General features: G+C 47.4%; 1 protein-coding gene across 1 annotated transcript in view; it reads right to left on the bottom strand.

Annotated features, from left to right (window-relative positions):
* Positions 1-249: 249 nt before the first annotated feature.
* The window catches only part of CARHSP1 (calcium regulated heat stable protein 1), a 34987-nt gene continuing 11214 nt past the window's right edge, over positions 250-24022 (bottom strand). Inside the window, exons 2-4 of the mRNA XM_066197776.1 lie at positions 18072-18264; positions 14781-14903; positions 250-1916 (exon numbers count right to left, since the gene is read on the bottom strand). Coding sequence (XP_066053873.1) covers positions 1754-1916; positions 14781-14903; positions 18072-18244 — 459 coding nt within the window. The 5' untranslated portion in view covers positions 18245-18264 and the 3' untranslated portion in view covers positions 250-1753. The remainder of the gene's footprint in view (positions 1917-14780; positions 14904-18071; positions 18265-24022) is intronic.

The raw sequence follows: 24022 nt of genomic DNA, 5'->3' as shown, positions 1-24022 counted from the left end.
AAGGCAGGTTTGTTTTCACCCCAAACAACATTTCTGGCTGCCCTGTCTTGGGAGCCTCCTCTGACATGCCCTGGCCTTACTATTTCCTAATTGTTCTGCTAACTGCAGTCATGGATGTGAAAACATTTCCTTAAACTTTTAAATGTCTCCAGACAGGGGTGCATGTGCAGGCACCTGCATTCTCCTCTTCATTAAAGCTGATCCTCTTCAGCAGCAGCTACCCAGGGAGCAGACTGGAAACACATTAAAGCACTGACATGGTTGCATTTATTGTAAAGAAAGCAGAGGGTGATATTCCAACAAGCTGCACAGTGATAATAAACCCACCACTACCAAGGCTTATGGGTCATAAAAACCAAACCCAAAGCCCACTACAGCATGGTGTAACACAGGAACAGCTAAGGGAAAACAAGCCAGCACAGCAGTTCTGACCCCACAGCCCTGTGCTGTCACCACACCACACCTGGGGACAGGTCAGCTGCTGTGAAAGGCTCAGGACAGGTCCTGACAGCGAGCACCTCTTGGTGAAGCTCCAAATACACAACTGAAGCTACACTGTTTTATACAACTAATAAGAGCTGTGCCTTTTTTATTTTTTATTTGCAAAGTCAATAAAAATCCACTGTTAGGAACATAACAGAGAAAAATGCTCATTTGAAAAAAAAAAAAAAAAAAAGATGTGGAAGGCAAATAGGAACAAAACCAATTTAGTAGCACTACAACTACATGAGGAATCTGGGGAAGGCCCTATCACAACCTACCAAGCCAGTTTGCCAGGGAAACAGATGCAGAATCTCCTTCACCAAGACAGCTGAGCCTGTTGAGTAACTCACGCAGTATTCAACACACAGGCACCCGGGCAGCACACACCTGCTGTGCAGCAGTGCAGCTGTGCTGCCTGCCCAGTGGCACACCATGGCAGTCAGCTGTATGCAGTCTAGAAGGCAAATCTTCAGCCTTGTCAAAATTCAGACACAGTCAGAGGCTATGAAGTATCCACTGCTCTACAGTTTTCTACCACTTACCTTGAAGCAAATTTAAATTTGGGATAGATTTTTTTTTTTTTTGTAATACTGGCCTATAAAATCTGTTGCTAATCAACCGTCAAGGCACCTAAGTAAATTCACCAACAACCCCAGCTTTAGCAGTACAACACAGTTTCCACAACTGTGCAACCACACCCTTTGCAGTGGTGCACCTGATGGGCACTGGAGCATAACCACCTGGTGGAGATTTTCCACCCTGTGGCAGCTGCTCTGTCTGTGAACTTCCTTCCACGAGGAAAACAAATCAGCAATGAACACCTCTGTCTGCCAAGCCAAGGCATTCAGGCACTGTTATCAGCAATAAAGGTACTGCAGCCCCAGAAGAGCAGCCCAAGGGAACACAGGGCTCACACAACACCCAGGGCTCAGAGCTGTGCTTGACCCTCTGCACTAAAAGAGCTCTCCTTGAAACCTCTCCCCCCTTCCCCTGGGCATTTCCTGGAATCAGTTCACAAGACAAAAAGAAAACCCAAGCCTCCCCTCCTCCACCAAGCACACAAACTAGGTCTCTTTAAATACATTTCTTGTAAACACATTACGCTAGATTTTTTTTCATTAGCATTTGAATTGCCTTTTTTTTTTTTTTTAATCAGGCCAGCTGTAAAAAAACTGGTAATTTTGGCCTGCTTCTGCTTTATTGACAACGCAGTATTTCCTCACGCACAACATCCTTCAGCCAGGTCCTGCAACACGTTCCAGGGGACGCCTCAGGAGCTGATGACATGGCCAGACCACGTCTCGTGCTTGGTGCCAGGGGCCAGGTGAGTGATCACCACCTCCACTGCCTGCAGCTTCTCGTTCTTGGGAGGGATGGTGCACATCTTGTAGGTGACCTCGTCGCCGGCCACGGGAACGTACTCGCCTTCGATGCTGTGGAGGGAAGCTCCAGTTAGTCGTGGATCACATAAACTCTCCTTCTCCTCTTCAACTTACTGATACTTCTATATTTGTTATCTTAGGTGCTCAGAGTACTTCAGGGATTTTATAGAGCCTGCCATCCGTCAAAGTCTGAGGGTGATTTTGGTTGTCTTGCAGGGAAATCCTCTGAAATACTATTAACACCACCATCGCCCTAAAAAATCAACCAACGACAAGAAGTACAAAATAAAACCCACAAAATTCCCCACTCTAATCTGCCTTAAAGAATACTCAGGTGAACCCAGGCTTGCACTGAGAACTGCGCACCAGCACCTCACTTGCAGCAGCACTAGAGGGCAGGGCTGCCACTGGCTGCCACTCACTTTGGGGACAAGGTTTTTAAACTAAAGAAAGTTGATCTCTTTTTGGTTGGTTTTTTCCCCCTTCTCACTTAAGCTTTTGAAGTTTCAGTTTGTGGGCTGTTTTCCCTTTTTTTCTTAAAAAGAATTGTACCGTGTAATGGCAAGATTTTACCTTTAGGTTACTCCACCATAACACAGTTTGTGGTGTGAAACAAAAAAGGAGCCCGAGTGAGATACGGTATCAAGTATTTCAAAATTATTTGCTGTGAGAAAAGAGAGTTCTGCCATCCTGATGTGTTAGCCTGCAGAAACACTCACCCAGCACTCAGGGAGATTTCCAGGAGACTCCTCTGGCCTCCCCCAGAGTGATGCCAAGGGATACTGGAAGGCCTGCACTGTGTTACTGCACGTGAGTCCATGTTTGGAACCAGTGGGAGATGCCAAAAAGGCATCTTCACCTTCTGTTCAGAACAAGGTGCTGATGAAACAGAGAACTGCAAAGTGTAAGAGCTCTCCTCACCTCCTCCCCTGTGTTTGAGATCAGAGCTTTGTAATAAAAATCCCAGCATGTGCCAGTGAACATGGCAGAGATTCCTCCCTCCTGCGTTGCCACGAGGCTCTGACAGCACAGAAGATGCCACTTCACTTTTCTTTAAATATACCTACACCAGCCCGTGCTCAGCTTCCCCTGTCCTGACAGCCTTGGCTCTACATTTCTTATTGAAGGTTTTCAGTGTTTCTCAGCAGTATTTGTATTTAGGAACAGAACAACACTAAGAACAAATTCTACTGGATGCCACATTGGTGTGACTCGCTTGTGAACTCCTGTTACACTGGAGGTATGATTTGGGTCCAGGAAAGGAAAAAAGCGGTCTAGGTCTGAAGTTTGTAGTGCACCACTGAATTTGGTATCTGCCTTCTCTGAGAGCACACTGGGAGCATGCTCACCCCACCCAGGAATTTTACCCCTTGTTTCTGTTAACAGCAGGGATCTCAGATTTTACCAGTGCCCTTTACATCCACTCCCATTTTGTGACCCATTATTCTTAGGGCTTTTCTATTGCAGGAAAGGCTGGCAAGGCTGATAGGAGGTAAATACACTGGCCCCTACTGCCAGTTCTAACCTCACATCAGAGTCTGCTTCTCCTCACAGTTCTGCACAACTTCTGCAGCTTCATCTCCAGCACTGCCTCTCCCCACTCCTTCCCCCTTTGAGGGCTCCTGTGTGAGTGCTGCTCTGCAAGTGCTGCTCAAGGAGCTGGTGCCAGGCTGTGGAGAAGCAGGAGCAGCCCATACCCAGGGACAGGACAGGTTAACCAGGCATGTGCAAGGGAAGCTAAAAGTGACCCCTAAATCATGACTTCTCCAACGGGAAATTCAAAAGAAAAGTCATTGTTTGCTGACTGATTGTATCAACATGATATTGAAAATGCTCCTGTATCTAAATATGAATCTAAAACCTGCTATGAGGAGTTGGAAGGTTTTCCCAAGGCCTGTGGCTTGAAATGCATGTCCTTCAAACTTAGTTTCCCTAGAAATACCTCTACTCCAGAGCTGCCTTGTGACTGTGGCAATCAGACCCAGGAGGGCATGTCCTAAGCTGAACCCTTCAGAGCAGTGCCTGGGAAAATGGGAGTAAATTGAAAGCAGAAGAAATATTTACAGAAAAATCAAGATAAAGCCTCCTTCATCAGACCTGACAGCCCTTTCCAACCCACGCAGGCTGATCCAACTGACCTTTACTTACTTCCAAAGTCTCCAGGCCATCCTGTCAGCCCAGCCCAGTATCACACTGGACAGGCTCCGTTCGAGCTCCCACGTCTGACCTGTGTTGTGGCTCTCCTCTCCAGTTACTGCCTCCATTTGTGCCCCACTTCCCCAGTTCCAACAGGTTTAAGATCCTTTCAGGTGTGAAGGGATTGCACACCCAACCCTTACTGTCCTTCCGGGAGCAGAAACTGATTTACCTTTCCTCGTGACAAAGGAATTTGCCACCAAAGACCCAGAAGTTTGCCCTGACTTTGAAACAGCGGATTTGCAGCAAGGATGTACTGGAAGCTGATGAGGAGACATAAAGCCCCAAGAAGAGACACAGGAAAGGGTTGAAAGGGTCAAACCACAAGTGGAAGTAGGAATGGCATAGAAAAAAAACGACGTCACCTTTCCTACTTAAACCTCTCAATGTCTTGAGGAACCTTGATCCTTTGTTGCAAAAAAAGAAAAAAATTGTTGCTATAGAGCTCAAACCACTAAAAGTAAAGTATGATCTCCCCTTGGTGCTCCAGCCATGCAGTGCAGAGCCCCAAGCCCCTGCAGGGACCAAACCGCACAGCCACCAAACCAAACGGATGCCCCGCCCAGGAAGGGATCTCAGGTCTGGCTGAAATATCATCTTTTTTTAACAAACAGGAACCTTACATGTTTTTTAAAACCTCCTGTACAACAGGATAAGCCACAGTTAGTAAAATAAACGTTTGAAATCTGCAAAAGTAGGTAAATATATTTAAGGCAAAAGGAAAGTGGATTTGCAGTCTCCTGAAGCACCAATAGAAAAAAGTTTCAAGCTACTGGAAAATGGAGATAAATTAGGTATCACCTAAATATTCAAAATCAAGTGAGGAAGAAATACAGCTTGAGCATTAAAAAAGATGAGTTTTTGCTGGTTTGTTAGGCGTATGTTTTGTTTAAAGCTGAAACATGAATGTGTACCTGGACAGGTTCTGGTAAGATGTGTGTTGCAGGTACACTGGTAACAAAGTGATTCAGGTTTTCCAGGAAATGAGACCAAGTGGATCAGCGCACACACACACACACACACACACACACACACAGAACATGCCTAACGTACAACACACTGCAGCCAGGGAGAGGAGAAGCAAAGGCCCAGACTGCAGGACACACTCGGCTGTCCCTGAAAGCCACCACATCCCTCAGCCCTCGGGAGGTGACTCTTTGGGGCACTGCCTGTGTAGCCTCTGGTCTGCCAAGGAAAAAGAAAGAACTCAAAATATTTGTTGACCCACATTTCTTATGCTGAATCATAAGGTTAAATACTCATGTTCCTTCTACTGAACAGATCAGATTATCCCCAGAATCTGCAGAGCCCTAAGCAATACCCAGACCAGACAGGTGCACTTTTCTCTGCTAGAGAGCATTTCTGGCAGGGCTGAGCATTATGCTGACAGCCTCAGAGCCTTTCTTGGCTTCACCATTTATCCAAGCTGACACTACAAGTGACTGGAGCTTGCGATAAAACCTCATTCAGCCTCAGCAGGGCTTCATCTGATCCCTGTTTTGTTGTCTTTCCTCACTTGCTGAGGTGACCCTACCCCACCAAGCACAGCTGTGTATAAAGGTCGTGGCCAGACAAACGTCTCCAATTTCATTTTGTGCTTTTGGCCTTTAAACTTTCCTCCCACAGATCAGATATTCTTTTGTTTCCTGCAGGTTTGTGATCCCTAGTTATTCCTGGTGCCTAACAAACACGAGATCATTAGCACATGTAAAGCAAGAGGACAAAGGTCCTGGTCTGCAGCCTGAACAGACCTGTGAGTGAACAGTGTCTCCTGGGCAGTGTCTGCCACCAAAAGCTGCTTCTGGGACAGACACAGACTCACTCCAGCCCTGCTATCACTACATGTGATGCTTGGCAGCAGAAACAAACAGCACCCAGATTGTGCAGTGCTCCTGGTGGCTTCCAGAAAGAACAGTATGATGGCACTCAGGAGGTGATGAGATGGTGACACTGGAGCCCTACACAGAGCTGGGAGAAGATCCTCCAGCAGGAAGCAACTGCCTTAAGCACCGGGCAGGAAATGAACTGGAAAAGACCAGAAAGAGTAACAGAGTTCTTGGAACAGATTCAGGCTGCAACAGACATTGTGTAAACAATGTAAGTTACCTGGAAAAATTGGTAAAGGAAGTTAAACACAGACTTTTTTGATGTTACATACTGATGAAATAATTTTAGATCTGTATTTTTTACTTTCACCTTACATATATAGTAAATGTTTATCTAGAAGAATGTGGAGGTTTTCACTGCTATTTGAGATATTGGAGTGCACTTTCAATTCAAAATAATGAATATCTACATACCCAGGAATCTTAAGGAACTTCAAATTCAAGCTAAAAATAGGAAATGCTTCCCTAACGTTAGAGTCAGAGAGAGACACAATAGAGTGAGTTTTAGATTACCCAGCAACTCCCATTTCCCAGCTCAGCGCCAGTCTGATATGGTGGAGCATTTTATCCTGCACTATTTTTAGGGAACTGGGAGGTTATTAGGAAATTAACTAAATAAGGAATGTTCTAGTTCTTCCTTCTCACAGCTGCTATTCATATTCCAGGGCTCTAGTTAAACCTCTCGAGACAAAGCCAAAGTCACGTGGAAACATTTTGGAACAAGAGTTTTCAGTGAATTCTGAGCCTTGCTGGTCACCAAGCCTGCCATGGATGACACCATGGAGCACTTCCATGGGTCAGTGGGCTCTATTACCTCTTGAGCTTCTTAAAATTCCTTTAACATCTCAACATTTGTCTCAAGAAACCTGAGGATTTTTAATGGCAAGATACAACAGAATAATGAACCACTCTGAGTTACTAATCCCAAATGCCCTCCCATGTAGTCCCTGTGCATGCCAGCAGGAAAGCCAGCAGTGACCTTATGGAGCTGGCTGGCAGGAGCAGGGCTGCCTCTCCCACACTCCTGGCTGGGACAGACAAGTGTAAAGAGGCTCGGACACTGAAGAATCCCAGCAGTTAAAATCCAAGGACTGCCCTGGTCCCTGTGCTCTTGCAGAGAAAATTTCCCAGGAGCTGCACTTCTCTCCCAGTCCTGTGGCTGCACCATTCTCTTGCCCAGTTCTCCACCGGCTCATGGTGTTTGAGTCCCCATTCCATCTCTACTTCCAGCAGCTAATCCAAGCCCAGCCAGCACAGCACAGCCCGTGAGGAAGGAACAGGAGAGCTTTCCAAGGATGCCTGTGAGGGCTCAAAGATAAAGCAGACCCCTGTTCCTGCAGACACCCAGCCTGTGTGCAATCCCACCTGCTGTGTGCACCTGGAAACCAAAGCCCAGGGCAGCTCCATGCTGTGCTCACCAAGAACCCCCATCCTGGAGTAGCCACTGTCTGCAGTGCCCAGTGCCTGCCTGAGAGAGTGCCAGCCTTGGCTCTCCCCTATTAGAGACACACCATTCAGGGGAAGATTCTGGGAAGCCTTAGCTGCAGTAATGACCACAGCACCCTGACGCTCCTGCATGCACCACTGCAAAGTGAGTTTTCCGAGCCAGCTGGGGGGGGGGAGGGGGGGTGGAGAACCCTTAGGAAAAAGATTATCCATGTTCATTTCCAAACCCCTCTCAAGAAAGATCTGGAATTCTGCTGCCTCTCCTTCCTGCCCCAGATAATGTACTTACTTCAGACACTTCACTCTGCAGCCAAGCATCAGAAAGGGAGCACATCAGGAAGGAAGTGTGTTGTCCAAAGCACGTAAATCATCCAGTATTTTGAAGGCAATCAGAAAGCTGAGATTTGGCTTCCCAGCACCCTCAGAGCAGCTGGTTGCAGTCAGCAGAAACTGTTTTGCTGGTAGGTCACAGAAAAGCCAGAGAGGCCAGAGAAGTTCATTCTCTCAGCTCAGATTCTGCTCCCAGATCATTTAGAATTATCAGGTGATTTCCAGCCCATATTGTTCCACTCTACCAGAGGAACACCACCACAGAGAAGCCAGGAGATGTGGCACTAATGCTTTGCACCAAACAGTGATCTGGCAGAAAATCAGAGGAAAGGAAGGAGTGTGAAAAGATGATCTCTCCATGGACACACAAACAGCTCCTCGGTACAGCAGGGACACAGCTGGGTTCTCCCTGCAGGAAGGTGCAGCTGACAGAACATCTCCAGCATAGCCAGCAGCTGGAATGCAACAGCAGAGAGGGACCATCCCCACCTGGGAGCTCAGCCAGAGCCCCCAAGAGTTACAGACACTGGAGGCATAACCTGAGGTCACACCACAATGCACAAGTGAAGCACAGCAGGATCTCCCCAGGGACCCAGGGGTGCTATGAGTCAGTGTCCCTGGGGAAGCACAGCATCAATTCTCCAGAGCCATCATTGCCCACGGGATCAGGAATCCAGCCTGAAGGACAGCCTGAAGGCCTCTCTGCAATGCAGCATTTTCCCCTTCAGAGCCAAGTGCTGGCAAACTGCGGAAAACCCACAAGCACTGCACGTTTTTTCTCTTTCATTAAATATGCTGCTTTTGCAAAATAAAATCCTTTTAAAAAACCAAGAGTGTGGTCATTCATCCATCACTGCTCTCTGGTGAGCCACCTCCTTGCCTTGCCCTTGCAGGTACACAGGCTTCAGGCCAAATCCCAGATAAATGAAAAGCCTGGAGCACAAACCAAGGCTCCATCGTGTGCCCACTCCCAGATGCACTGAGGAGAAGAGTGGGTGCAGAGCTCTAATGCACAACACCTGATCTGCTGCTGCAGGTTCCCCACCTCCCCCATCCCTCAGCTGGGAAGGGAAGCTGATACGAAGCTGTCTGTACAGGCAGCACCTGGCAGGGGACATCAACAGCCAGCACTGCAGGGAATCCCTGTCTGTTCTCTGGGAACATCCCACAGCTACAGGTGAAACAGCAAGAGAGTGACAGGGAGGCCACCAGAGCCACTGCATGCCAGTGACAACACACCAGGGAGTGTCTGTGAGAGCTGACTGACTCCTAGGATGGAACACGAGCCAAGGAGGTGACATACAGGAGGATAAAGCTCTCACACTGATGCTGTAATGCCACCATCAATTTGGTGACAGTGGTTCGTCTTACAGGCTGGTGGACATGAAAGCATTAACAGTACACGTCACTAATAAAAATGTAATTATGGGCTTTTTAAAAATTTCACTCCAGGCAAATGAATTTGCCTTTGCTTCCCGCTTTCCAGAGATGTTATCCGGAATTACTATCCCAGCAACTCTTCTGCCTCCATGCTTGCCAGCTAGGGGTTTATACTCACTACAGCAAGCACATTTCGTGTTTGTTCCAGAGAGGGGTGAAGTGTGAATCTGAGAAAAACAAAACCCCCTCACACCAAAGAGCCATGACATTTCCCTAGCACAACTATTTATACCAAGTTGAGAGCTGTCTGCAGTAAGCAAAGGAAGCAGGACTCACTTGTACCCGATTAGGTATAAAGGAGAAGTGGCTCCACACAAGTGTAACCGAACACCAAAACAAATCATCTCTGCAGCCTTCAGAGTCACTCAGTAAAACAAAGCCAGGCAGACAAAAAGCACCTTTCGAAACCTGTGCTGCCATTCGGTCAGACCCTGACAGGCTGGAGAACTGGGCAGAGCAGCCTCCTGAGGTTCAGCAAAGGCCACTGTAGGGTCCTGCAGCTGGGGAGGGATAACCCCGAGCACCAGCACAGGCCGGGGCTGACCCGCTGGAGAGCAGCTCTGCAGAGAAGGACCTCAGGGCACTGGCGGGTGACAAGCTGACCGTGAGCCACCTGTGTGTCCTGGGGGCCAGGAGGGACAATGAGACCCTGGGATGCATTGGGAAGAGAGTGGCCAGCAGGTCAGGGAGGTGACCTCTGCTCACTCCTGCTGAGGCACACCTGCAGTGCTGTGTCCAGCTCTGGGCTCGTCAGGATAAGAATGACGAGGAGCCACCAGAGAGGGCCCAGCAGAGGCCACAAGGATGGTGAGGGGCCTGCAGCATCTCTAATGAGGAGAAACTGCAGGAGCTGGGACCGTTTAGTTTGGAGGAGACTGAGAGGGGATCTCATTAGATTTAATTATCTCAAAGGCAGGTGCCAAGAGGATGGTGCCAGACTCTTTTCAGTGGTGCCCAGCAACAGGACAAGGAGCAATGGCCATAAACTAAAACACGAGAAGTTCCACTCATCATGAGGAAGGAATTCTTTATGTCACAGGTGACTGGAACTGCCCAGGGAGGGGGTGAACTCTCCCTCTGTGGAGACATTCCAAACCCACCTGGATGCATTCCTGAGTAACCTGCTCTAAGTGACCCTGCCTTGGCAGGGGTGTTGGATTGGGTAATCACCAGAGGTTCCTTCCAACCCTAACAATTCTGTAACCCCATATTTCTACCCACATCTCACAAGTCCAACACAATAAAGCAGCTTTGGTGCAAGTTCCACTCAAAACATGTCCATATTCATGCACAGATATACTAAAATTTTTGCAGACACCAAGTGCAGCTTTTGAATGCCATGCACATTGGACTTTATTTTTGGGCCAATGCTCACTTATAAGAAAGGAAATACCAACCTAAGTTTTGTTATTATCTTACAAAACATAAAGAAACTCACAGGAAACAGACATCCCGTCCTATGAAAGACATTTTCACTGAAGTTTAACCTCACAGCTCCTCAAAGCTTAGAGAAGAAAATAATTTAGTTCCTCAAATTAAATGTTTATGTTGAAAATCATAATAATCTGCAAGATAGGCAGCTGGTCCCAATGCTTAAACCCTTCTCTAATCATCACCTTATGATGAACACAGAGGAACAGCCTATCTTGGCAAATCCAAACTGGCATAACCATTTTATCCAAGCTCCTGAAATCCCAGCTTTTGGAAAGAATTCGGGAGAAACAATCCGCTTTCATTTCATGAGTAGATGCCTATAGCACGCTGAGACAGTGAACAGACTAACATCTCCCTCACACTCAGATTTAACTGAATAAACAGGTAGAAAAGAATCACTTGATAAACATAAGGAGGATGTCAAAACCCACACTGTGCAAACCAGTCACTGGAGTCCCCTGAGCCACAGGCCTGGTTACAGAATGCTGCCACAAAAAGCAATTCCAGTTAATAAAGAGCCATCTATCAAATTCACTGTGAAATAAACTGAAATGAAAGGCATTACTAATTTGTCCTTCCAGTGTTGCCTTGCATCAGAATTAAGACGGTGATACCATCACCCTCCAGCACTAAAAGCTGTTTCCAACAACTCAAATATACTCCGAGTAATTAAAGAACACAATGTGCTGAAACCTTCAGTACTTCAATAATAGCACTTTTCACTAACAGGTTGAGGCAGAAACATCAGCTATTTTTGAACTGAAGCTCTGAGACAGTACCTACATGTGAAGCATTTTAAACAGTGGCCCATTCCTGGTACAATAGAAAAACTGCTGTTGACTTCAAGAGAGCAGAATTGACCTAGAGAAGCTGCAAAAACACAAAACACTTCAGTCCTACAAAATCCATATGAACTAACCTTGCTAAGATGTTTCTGAAAGAGCAAGGAGAAGAGCCTTTGAACACACAGTTTCTGCAAGAAGGAGGGCATGGTTTGCCTGCTGTGGAGATGGGAGGGGAAGGGAAGGTCCATATTGAAAGCCAAGTCTGTAAACATCAGAAAGGGCTCAGAGCCAGGTCAGTTTGTGGCAGGAACAGATCCCCCAGGGAGGCAGTGGACCTTCAGCACTGGAATTGCCAACCATGAGGTTGGAATTGTCAGCCATGAGGTTTCAAAGAGGCAGGCACAAGTGCCTCCCAGCAGCGGACAGGGTTCAGGAGGTCCCCTCCAACCTCCTCCTGCCACACTGCAGGGATGCCACAGCACTCTGCAGCCCAGCACGTGGTGCTGCTCCTTGTGTGAGCACTGGATTGAAACTGGATTGAGGGCAAAGAGCCAGGCTGGTCCCGTGGGTGGGCACTGGGCTGGGAGCTGGGAAGCAGGGGTGCTTCTGAGGGGCCAGAGCAGCTCTGCCCCTCTCAGCCCTCACCTGCTCCAGCTTCCCAGACAAGGGTGGAGCGAGGGCAGGGCTGGGCAAGGCTGGCAGAGCAGAGAACCTCCTGTGGCAGCAGAACAAACACACTGAAAACACCTCAAGAACTGTAAACTTTTACAGCCCTGGTGACTCGTTCAGTGGTGCTTTAGGGTGGAGGGAGTGGGTGGTAGGAAGGGGAGGGCACAGTTACTGAAATACAGCTTATTGATGGCTCCCAGTCAAAGCAGCGTGAGAGCAGATGGGATCAATACGCCCAGAGCACAGCCCACGAGAGGGGACTCCTGTCAGAGGGCTTCACACGGAACACCCAAAAATCACAGCACACAAAGTTATTTTCATCATGTCATTTGGGACTTCAGCACAGGAGGCATATGGGAGTCTTAAACAGGGAAACAGAAAAGCCACCCCTGGAGTTTCTACTGACTGGAGGGGAAATGAGGGCAGGAACACCTTGTGAATCAAGTCCTGGGTTTGGGCCAACACAGAAGGATGTGTTGGGCCATAGGATAGGAACCTGAAAGAGCAGTTCACGTTTTGTGCAGACAAACAAGACAGCAACCCAAATCAAAAAGTAATCTCCAGGGTTTTAAAAGGATTAATTTCACATAAGTGAAGAAAATTTTACTGAACTAATTGGAAGAGAAAATGTACAGGGGAAAAAAAGAGGACCGAAAATAGACAGTTCTTTAAAAGGAATTCATTAGAAGACTGAAAATTCATGTTTCTGCAAGAAGGCTGTTGTAACTAAACCCCTGCTGATCAGTAACTGCATAGGTCAGACTAGATGTTCACAGTTAAATTTTTTTAATTGTGACATAGGAAATGCTATTTTAAAGTTATTCAGGGAATGAAGAAAGACAGTGCATTTGCATTAGACAAAAGAGAAAGGAGGCATTAAATGACACTTCCTTGGGTTGAACACAAGTCAGACCACTGAGCCTGTCTGCACCCATGAACCCAACAAAGCTTTGGGTTGTCAAGGCCCTTGGTGCAGTAACATTCCAGAAACCTGGAGGAAAGCCAAGTGCTCCTTCTCCAAGGTCACGTGCTGCACACACAACCAGGAAAGACAGCTGGGGCAGAGTGAGTAGGTTTGGTAAGGCTTTTGTTGACTTACCACTGCATAACCACTCCGAACAACAAATAAGGATTATAGAGCTTCAATACTGGGAACAATAGGTAAAATAAAACTGGTGATAGATCTAGAAGAGGTTACAGGAGAATAAACATCGAGCATTCTTAACACACACCCCCTCAGAGACCAACAGCTGGTCAACATCTCAACCCAGGAACAAATATTAAAATTGCCCATTAAACCTTGCAGATTAGCCAAGCCATAAACACCAAGGGCAGTGCAGGCACAGGGTGTGCTGGGGATTCCTGGGCAGGCAGGGCCTGTCCCACTGGGATGTGCTCCTCTGCAACCAAACCAGGAGTCTCACAGCCAGGAATGAGGAATGCAAACACGGCTGGGAATGCCAGGCTGGATGTGGGACTGCACCAAACTCTGACACTGCAGAGGATGCTGAGGTCACAGCAGGTAAGTAACTCTGCAAAGACAGGGGATAAAGGGCTAATGTGATTATGGGATGTACAGAGAGAGAAACAGAGCAGAACTGGAGGAGATTTTACCTCCTTACTCTGAAAGTGTGTGTACAGTGTATAGTCTTAAAATTATACTTAGATTCTTCAGTCTCTTTTCTAAGTATGCTGCAGAGACTGGCTTAGACCGGAGAAAAATTCTCAGCAAGGGACTAATACAGCTTTATCTGCTTAGTTTATCAAAAGGTAAATTCGGGGGGGTGGTTCTGTGTGCTCAGGACAAAAAGGAACCCTTTAAGAGACAGCTTTAACTATGAACTGCTCGCAGCATAAACTAGATAAATTCAAGGAAGTAATAAAGGGTGACTTTTCTCAACAATAAAGGCAATTAACCTTTAGTTTAATAATGGTACAAGCAGTGCAAAGTAAAAGTAATGAATTTTCACTGTTATAAATCTTTACGTTAAAAGCAGACACTGCATGGAATATTTGCTTCAGGTGAATACAAGTTTCCGTTTCTGAGAAAAACTCATCATAGCTTATTCTAAGAGATTTAAGGATCATCTTCTAGTTTTTAACTTGACAGATTTGTAATAAATAACACAGGAAAAGAATAATCTATTGCTGCCAATAACATCTGCATAATTCCTCTTTGCTGGGGTGACAGATTATAAACCAGTCTTGTGTCTGAAACGTCAGAAGCTTGAGCACATCCAGAGGAGGCTGGTAAGGGGCTTGGAACACAAACCCTGTGAGGAACAGCTGAGGGAGCTGGGGGTATTCATCCTGGAGAAAAGGAGACTCAGGGGTGACCTTATCACTCTCTGCAACTCCCTGAAAGGTGACTGTGCTCAGGTGGGGTTGGTCTCTTTCTCCAGGCAGCGCTGACAGAACGAGAGGACACAGCCTGAAGCTGTGCCAAGGGAAGTTTAGGTTGGATATTAGGAAAAGGGTTTTTACAGAAACGGTGATAAAGTACTGGAATGGTCTGTCCGGGGAGGTGGTGCAGTCACCACCCCTGGATGTGTTTAAAGAAAGCCTGGATGTGGCACTCAGTGCCAGGGTTTAGTTGAGGTGTTGGGGCTGGGTTGGACTCGATGATCTTGGAGGTCTCTTCCAGCCTGGTTATTCTGTGAATACTCTGTGAAAGCACTGGGTAATGAATGCACAGCAGAGCTGCAGCCCTGGCCACAGGCAGAACTCACTCTGAGATGTGCACGAAGATGTCAGGCCCTCCGTCCGCGGGGGTGATGAAGCCGTGGCCCTTGGAGCGGCAGAAGCACTTGCAGACCCCTTTGTAGACCGGCCCTTCAGAGGCTCTCACCGTGCTGCAGGGGAACACAAAGAGCAGGTCAGGGCTGAGACACTCCCCTTGTCACCACAGCACACAGCAAAGGGCCAAGCCCTCCCTGCCACTGAGCACTCTGCTCTGCAGCAGCTGCTCCGCACTCCCTTCGCACACTGCACATGTTTTGCCTGGGGCCTTTGGAAGGGACACGGAGAAGAAGATGATGTTTGCTAGCACTGTAAGGCATCAGTTGCCATCTTGAATTCAACTGCTCCACCACTGTGCCAAATTTCCCTCCAGACACCATCCTAAATGTGAGAATCTTCTACCCTTGATGAGTCTGGGAGTAGCAGTGTGCACCTAAGTGTTGTGCCTTCGCAGATTTCACAGGAAGTGTGAAGTGTAGTGCATAACAGCAAGACTCATGTCTGAACTCCTCCTGCACTGCCATGGCACCTGTATTTCAAAATGAGACACGTTTGCAGAACCACCTTTAGGGTGACCTACTGCCATCAAAAAAAATGACTTGTCCTGAAACTTGTGTGCTTAAATCATTTTCTCCATCAAATATACTGAGTGCAACTTCCAGGAATCCAAACTCACCCAAGAACTTCCATTAATGAAAAACAACTGGTTTAGACATATTATGGGGTTTACTCTGAGCATTGCTAGATCAGAACCTTCTTCATGCCAGGAGTATCCAGTAGGTTCCATGCTAGAAGAGGATTTTGGTGCAATTCTTCAAACACAATGACTGTGCAGCCATTTGGTTACCTGCATCATGGCAACTTGGACATCACTGTCCCAAATGTTTGAATTTTACTGAAGTCTAAATAAAACTGTTTTAACAAAAAGGTAACAGCTTTGTCCCTTAAATCAAACTAACAAAGAAATGCAGTTAAAAGTGCTAAAGAAAGAAATCTCCATTAAATCACTTCATTTCCAGCTCCATAAAGCTGTCAACACACCTGACCCCACAAGTGCTTGTTACACAGAAAAGCACTCACTGTCCTAAACAAGCTATTAAAGTTCAGTTGCATCTTTTAAAGAGATAAGGCACTGTGGGGGATGAGGCCCCCCACTTCCACTGAACCAAAATTAAATAATCCCACTGAATAATAAGCCACTGCCTGTCACATTCATCTCTTTATACAACTGCTCACCTAGAGCTCCTCTTGTTTAAAGAGGACACACACACATAAAAAAATTCAGAGCTATTTTGGTTTTCAGGACAAGCAAATACAGCAAGATTCCTACACTAATTAATGATTGAAGAACTTTGGAAGCCAAATAAAAAATTCTTTCTTTTTGTAAGAACCAGACTAAGATTAACAGCTGAGAAGATTTACAAAGAGCTCATTATTAACGCAGCACTGAGGCAAGCTAGCTTGGACTAGCTTTTCAAGGGCAACCCCAATTATTAAGTCAATTATGTTCCTTTTAGCAATCTACTTCCATCAGGAAGTTCAGGGTATTTGAAGGCTTTTGAAACTGACAACATATCAACTTTTCTTCTGCTCCTCTTCTTTTTTGCCTCATTTTGAATTCAGAAGTAATACTATGAAGCATCAGTGAGACTGTTATTATTTAAATCCTCATGGACAACTCTGGAAGAAAAGAGCTGGATAACACTGCAAGAAGCAAAAGGGAAAAAGCACACCAAGCAGAGCAAGTGGCCCAGAACAGGCTGTGGGGCTGAGATCCTACTGCCGCAGCATTCATTCAGCACGGCCAGACCTTCCTCACACAGAAATAAAAGGCTGTGGCAGAAGCTTCACATTATACCCTGGTCCAAAGGATGAACAAAGAAGCCCACATTGCCTCCTCGAGGTCAGCCCCTCACTGGGACGCCTCACAGGCACTGGGGATTCTCTGCAATGGCCAAACCTGCCCGCACCATCCTCTGCTGCTGCACTGGGGAGCAGCTCCCTCTGGACAGGGCTCACAGGAGCCTGCACAGCACCACGGGGCCCCAGGAAAGCTCGGGGAAAGCCAACTCTGCTGAAACATCACCACCTCGAATAACTACAGAAAGCAACAAATATTACCTCGTTTCATGGAAAACCTCATACAAAAAACCTTAGAGAAAGAGATCAGGAGTCACACCATGATAACCAGCATATTCTTTAACAGGTCTATTTGAGCAATCTTAAGATGAAGATATGAAAGATGAATAAGAAAAGGAAACAAGGCATCACTTTCCTCTGAAAAGTGATGGAGTATCTCTAAAATGTAACCTTGATGATGTTAACACAGGTGTCAGGAGTAAAAAACCTAAAACTTCCAGTGAGGTTTGGTCCAGTGCTTCAGGGGCAGTGAGAAGAGAGATCATACTAAAACAAAAATCTGGATCTGAGAAGGAAACACCAACAGGAACTGGTCCTGGAAGTCACAACCCAAATGTCTGCAGTGAAGCAAAGCTTCAGACAAGCCACTCTGTTTTGAAAAATCTTGGTGTATTTTCCCCTCTCTGCAAAACTCTTGTCTTAAAGAGGCTTTGAACGCCCTTTGCTAAAACATTGAAAAAATTTGGACAAAAAGTCCAAAGGCATCATAACTTCAAGGAGAAGATTAACACACCAAAGCACCTCCAGACAGCAGCACCCCTCACCGCTCACTCCCTCCGGAGGTGCCCAAGGGGGGCTGGTGGCCCCGGGCTGTGGGAACCCTAAAAACCCCCTCAGGGAAACTTCCAGGCTTTGCCCTGGGAAGATTTACCATAGAGTTCCCAGCCTAGGCCGAAAGGGAATACTTCCTTCATGGTGCCTTGTAGAACTACTGCCAATCTGTCTTGGATTGCTTCCCCCATTGGTGACTAAACCCTGCCCTCCCTCAGATGAACACCTCAGGGTGTTCACCCCTCCGACCCCTCTACAGGCTTTGCCCTTTGTGCCGCCCCTGTGCCCTCAGACCACTGCCCACTGACCCCCTAGTTAACCCCTGAGCAGCACATGGTCTGTGTCTTCTGCCCATGATCCCTTTGGCGTGCTGAAATAAACCTCGCTGGAACATATCCCGCAGCTGGCCCTTCCTGTCCTTCCTCAGGTGAGGCATGTGTGTGTGCACGGACTCGAAATGGCTGTTCCTGCCGCCTGCTCTGGGCGCTTCCTGAAGGAGACGCCCGGAGAAGGCAGCAGCGTTCCACGGTTCCATGGTGCCCGGTGCCCCGGCCGGCGGTGCCCGGGGCAGGCAGGGCTCAGGTACTCACGCAGAGAAGGTCCTGGTGCGGCGGGTGGGCAGCGGGCTGGGGATCAGGTAGCCCCGCATGGGGGACGGGGAGCGCTCCCGGGGCCGGCGGCTCTCGGGCAGGTGCAGGGAGCCGGGGGACGGCGGAGAGGTGGGACACGGCTGCGAGGAGGACGGAGCGGGCTCCGAAGACATTCCTGAGGCCTGAGGAGAGCCTGCGGAAAGGAAGAGATCTGATTTAGCCCGGAATGGGAATTGTCAGAAAAGTCACAAATACTCACAAAGCTGATTTTGTAAGAACATGAGTCACTTCCTGCAGACGTACGCACGGACACAGTTCCACCACAAGCTCCTGCTCTGTATCAGTGAGTTCATGTTTTGTGGGGTTTATTTCTTTTTAAATGTCACAGCTTTTGTCAGCTGTAGTAGGAAGCTCCACGGCAAACAGATTACTCCATAACTAATGTATTTGCTCACTCCTCCCTCCCTCCCAGGCTCTTGAGGCACAGCTGAGCCCCAGCTCTTGGTCTTGGTGTGCCCCAGCTCTTGGTCTTGGTGTGCCCCACACACCTCCCAGACTGGTGGGCTTTGACCACAGGCAGCACAGAGGAGCTCCTGCATCTGCACACAAACACACGATACAAGAAAAAAGCTCTTGGAGAAGAAATGCTGAGACAAAGCCGCACCTCCACTGCTGCAGATTGGTTTTGCTGTGTGACCACCATGATAACTTCATTGCTGCTGCTGCTCACTTATTAACACAGCTCTGTCAGCTCCGAACACCTTCAGCTTGACTGTGAGAAGAGAATCAGAGGAGTGCTCCTTAATTCCCTTCAGACTGAGCCAGCCAGGCAGCTGATTTACCCTGCCTGGGACAGGAGCTCAGACAAAGCTGGAAGGCAGTGCCCAGCCCTGAGGAGGTGACCCCTCCTGCCTGGGGAGATCTGGCAGACCCAGCAATCCCCTTTGGGAGGTCTGAGTTTGCCATGATCTCACAGCAACTAGGACATCTTCATTCAGAGCCCCAGCAGCCTCAGGTTTGCTCTCATTCAGGTCCTACAGCAGAGGAGGGAGAAGATCCCCTTCTCAGCACACCAGCAGCAACACATGTCTTATCACACAACAGGCAGAACTCCCAGAATCCATGCAAAGAGCAGGATCAGAAACAGCAGCACTGCCACACACACAAATGCATGGCTTATAGCAGCAGTGGCAGAAATAAGAGGAAATAATCAGCACTGCTCTCATATTACTATGCAAGTCCCCATCCACACTGAAAGGGGAAGATGATGTGCAAAAATAACCAATAACCCACCACAGTTTTACTTAAGAAGACTAAAAATATCTGGTTATCTGGATGAGTTAGCGAAAAATGTGGCGATCTGAGTCAAGAAAATATCACGAAGGCAAGAAAAGCTGCCTTTAAGACCAATAGTTTAATTGAACTGAAATCTCTTATATCCATTATGCACCCCTCCTCTTGACACCCACACGCCCCAGCCCATGAATTATGGAGTGGATCCTTCACATGACATTTGAGAGATGCAGCCTTCTTGTCAATGACAAATCCATATTATTTCTTCCTGAAAATAAAGACTAAAATTAAAAAGGCTTCCTAAGAATGAAGTCACCAGGGAACAAAGGCTTTTGTCTCTAATTGCTCAGGGTGCTCAGAAGATAGAAGTGAATAGTCAGTCATACTCCCTCATCTACCAGCTTGAGCTTTCCTCACTGTTCTCAAGAACAACTCATCTGAGAACAAAACCCCAGCTTTAGGGATGGCATTTGAAATATGGATGGCATCTGTCACCCATGAGCTAGTGCCCTGCCCAGTGTCACAGCACAGTGCTCAGCTCAGACCAAGATGATAACACCAAAGAGTTGGGATTTTCCAAACTTCCTCCTCCCCAGAATAGACCTGTTGTGCTGGCTGGTACAGAGGAAGTCTCAATTTTCTAAAGACCTCTGCTTTGGACACCTTGCTTTCAAGGAATGTGTTTGACACAGCAGGACCATAGCTCTAGTAAGTTACAAACTGAGCAAACAATTAAAACCTAATTCTGATAACTCAGCACACACGGGCTGGGCTCTGCACAAGTGAAAATGCAGCTTTCAGAATCACACGCTTTCTCTCCTCATCTAAATATAAACCAGCTTGTCAGGTGACAAGCAAAATGCAGAGTATTCACCCATCTCCTGCAATACAACCACAGAATGCCCTTCCTCAAACAAGGCTCGAGAGGCAGGAGAATTTTCCTTCCTTTCTTTAAAACACAGACGAACAACAAAAATATTTACAAATAAAAAAGACTAAATGGTGTTAGAAGTGTGCTACCATATGTTATTGTTCCCATTTATATTATTTTGGTGCCCTCTGCTCCTTAAACATGAAATAAAACAGCGATGTAGAACATTCAGTGCTGTTTTGCTGTACAAATACCCTTTTTGTTCTCTGCCCACGGCAAAGGTAGGTGAATAGCCTCGACTCTCATCACTTCTATTACATGAGCCCTGTGTTGTGCTCAGAGCTGGTGAGAGCTGACCCAAACACACAGAACTTGGTGAGAGCTGACCCAAACACACACAGAAATCAGTGAGAGCTGACCCCAACACACACAGAACTCGGTGAGAGCTGATCCAAACACACAGAACTCAGTGAGAGCTGACCCAAACACACACAGAAATCAGTGAGAGCTGACCCAAACACACACAGAACTCAGTGAGAGCTGACCCCAACACACACACCTGGAGGCAGCCAGCAGCACCTACCCTTGACTCTCCCCCAGCACAGGCAGCAGGGACAGCGCAGCACAGGGGATGCAGGCCAGCAGCCAGGGGATGCCTGTGCTGCAGCTCAGTCTGTATGGGCAGCATGTTGCATCTCTGCACAGGAGAGTGCACTGTCTCACCCCTCTGCTTCTTGGGCTTCCCTGACAATTGTAAAAATCAGGAGCAGTGAGAAGGCTGGGAGCCTGAACCATCAAGTTTTTCTGTGCGTGTGCAGCAGGATGTCAGCAGCTCCCACCTCCTGCGACCCTCAGCAGAAGATCACTTCATCTGGACCTTTACAAAGACAAATGGCAGCTTGGCCATTTCAGTTCGTGCTGGTGTGGCCACTCGTTGACCTTGTTCATGCAGGGATTAGCTCACTTCCCTTGGCAGCCCTCCTGCAGGAGCAGAGACACTGTCCCCTCTTGCAAGCGCAGCTGGAGGCACCGGGAGGCCGGGCAGTGTTGACATAGGAAGCCTACAGCAAAAACTGAAATCAAAACAAAACCCACGCCCCAGCCCTCCCAGCCGCCTCCTCACAAATGCTTTGCCTTCCTACAGCAGTTACCAGCAGTCTTCAGAGATGTTTCCCAGATGTCATGCTGGGTGCTGAACTGACTCCCTGCAAACCAAGAATCACCCCTTGCATGGCTGCCTACCAGCCCTTCCTCAGCACCCAGATCCCTTCCTCTCTTTCTGGCTCTGTGGCTAGCTGAACAAACCCACTTTCCTACATTTCTCAGAAGTCCCCTACATCTCCCAACCCACTTCCATCAGGTTTTCCCCTGTCTCTCCGGCCCAAGCACCACTCTCCACTTGGCCATGGCAAGGACAGCATGCCCCAAAGCCCAGACAGCAGCACCAGTGTCCCCACCCCGGACTGCCAGGAGCATCCATCCCCCTGTGCCCCGCGAGGGCAGCCAGCACTTCCCAGCAGCAAAGCAGCCTGGCAGAAAGCCCAGCAGAGTGAGATCCCAGCCAGGCCAGGGAGCAGGAGCAGCACACACAGCATCTCTCTGCTGCTTGAGCCAGCAAAGCATATGCCTGAGGGGATTTACAGAATGAATGGAACATGATGTAAGGGGGTGATGTTTTCAGGCTCTTTAGGAAACTCCAGCCACGTGCCACATTACCCTGAAATCTCCCCATATTTCAACATGCATCATTTATCTTTCTTATTTTATGTTCTGCATTTAGGAATGCACCGAACTGGAATATAAATGAAATAAATTACAGTAGCATCATGGCAACAATAGACTAATTTAACATTTCAAAGCAAAAATATCTGGTTTTTTTTTTACCGTAAATTTTTTTAGAAAAATTGGCCAACATGTGCAGAAAGAGACCCCAAAATGTCATCTGTAACAAGTGACCTATAAAGCACCTCTAACAAGTGAACTACAAAGAGCACAATACATGCAGGAGAAATTTCTGAAATTCTCCATGAAAAATAACTTTAAAAAGCTATTGAAATGGTATGGTTGGGGATATATAAAGTTCATCGTAATTTCTCTGTATATCTATACATCCTATTTCTCTTAAAGCCTGCCCCATACCTCTAGGAATACCCTAAAAATAGCAAGTTTAGGGAAGTTATCCATTCTGACCAGCACAACACTATCACAGAAATCTTGTCTCACTTTTAATTAATGTAAATGCCTGGAAATAGTCCAAACAGATGTGGCAGGGTGGCAGACTCCATGAAATCTCTCCATCTATGAATGGTTTCTTTTCCACATCACAGACTGCAACACCTCCAGTGAACAAGCACAGAGCTCATCCCAAGGCAAAGTTGCCGTGCATCCTTCAGCGCTCCAGCATGGAGAAAATGCATTTTTCGGGCCTCCTAGTCTGGAAATGACCCTGCTTGGAGGAGCTGCTTTCAGATGGTACCACAATGCTCCATGAACAGGACAGCACTGGCTGCATTTGCCTGGGAAATGAGGGGTTTTCTCAGGGACAGAACAAAGCCCCTCAAGAGCAGCTCTTGGGGAGAAAGTTCTCTTTCATTTCAATCTCTAAAAGGAATCTGAAAAATACGTCTAAAAGACATCTGAAAATCTGACTGTTTTCTGGGCTTTTCCTGGATTTAGAAACAACACCAGAAACTCTTCTTACTTTTTCTTAATTTTCACTTTCAAACGTCCTGGTTTCCAAATTTATTCCACGCAGCTGCATTTCTCTCCTACTCCAAGGAAGCTGTGCAGATAAACCCCTCGGCTTCACCTGCTTTTCTGCTGACACCTACCAAACCTCTTCTCAGCCAGAAAATCCACAGCCCCTTGCTCCCATCTACCGAGAGAGTGAAGGCACCAGGACTCCCTGCTCCCTGCCCTGATAAAGGTGAGGGGCTGAGGGTGTCCCCAGTCCTACAGCAGCTCCCTGAGCACAAGCCACAGCACTGCTCCTACCTGGAGCTCTTTCCAAAGCCCTTTCTGGCACTGGGGCCCCAGTGCACACAAGGATCCCAGCACTGTGAGTGTCCCAGCACTGCACCACAGAGTGAAGCACTGACAAAACACAAACAGTTACGAAACAGCGGCTTCCCAGAGCTTCCCCTTCCAGCTTAGTTTGCATGACTAACTTTCCACAATTAATACTGGTATTTCAATTAGCACTGAAACTCCGAGGAGTTGCAACACGTGTGAGACATGTCACAGAGGATTATGGTATGAGCATGATGCTCTTGGGGGCTGCAGAGGGGTGCAGACACACTGGAGGGGTTTGTCACTTGATGGACACCAGGACATTGCCCAACCAGGTCCAGGAAAAGCCTGGTTGTAAGGTAAGCAAAACCCAACAAGGAAAATTCCTATAGCTTGTTTGGGAGTACAAATTAATTTGGATTAAAACAGGGTTCCGTTTACAAACAGCAGCGGCTATTTCCAAGCAATCTCAGCACTGAACACTGTCCCCAAATGCTGGGTGTGCCCTTCTGCTCCTGCAGTGAGCAGTGTCTGTGTCTGAAGGAAACGCTGCCCGGGCAGCACAAAGCCACCCCGCACAGCAGAGACCACAGAGAGGGATGGGGAGGAATTCAGTCATCAGCAGCCTATACAGCACATCGATAGAGATCAGGACTTCCTGCAGTCCCATATTTTCCACTGCTCATGAAAGCTGATAGGTGCACTTAAAAAAGAAAAAGAAAAGTTTAGGTGAAGGAACTGAGTGGTTAGTCAGATCAAGTACATGTTTCAGCTGATT

The sequence above is a fragment of the Chamaea fasciata genome, unplaced genomic scaffold (genome assembly GCF_029207755.1).
Source record: "Chamaea fasciata isolate MVZ Bird 193981 ecotype frontalis unplaced genomic scaffold, bChaFas1.0.hap1 SCAF_16, whole genome shotgun sequence".
NCBI lineage: Eukaryota > Metazoa > Chordata > Aves > Passeriformes > Sylviidae > Chamaea > Chamaea fasciata.
This window is presented reverse-complemented; position numbering and strand designations above follow the sequence as displayed.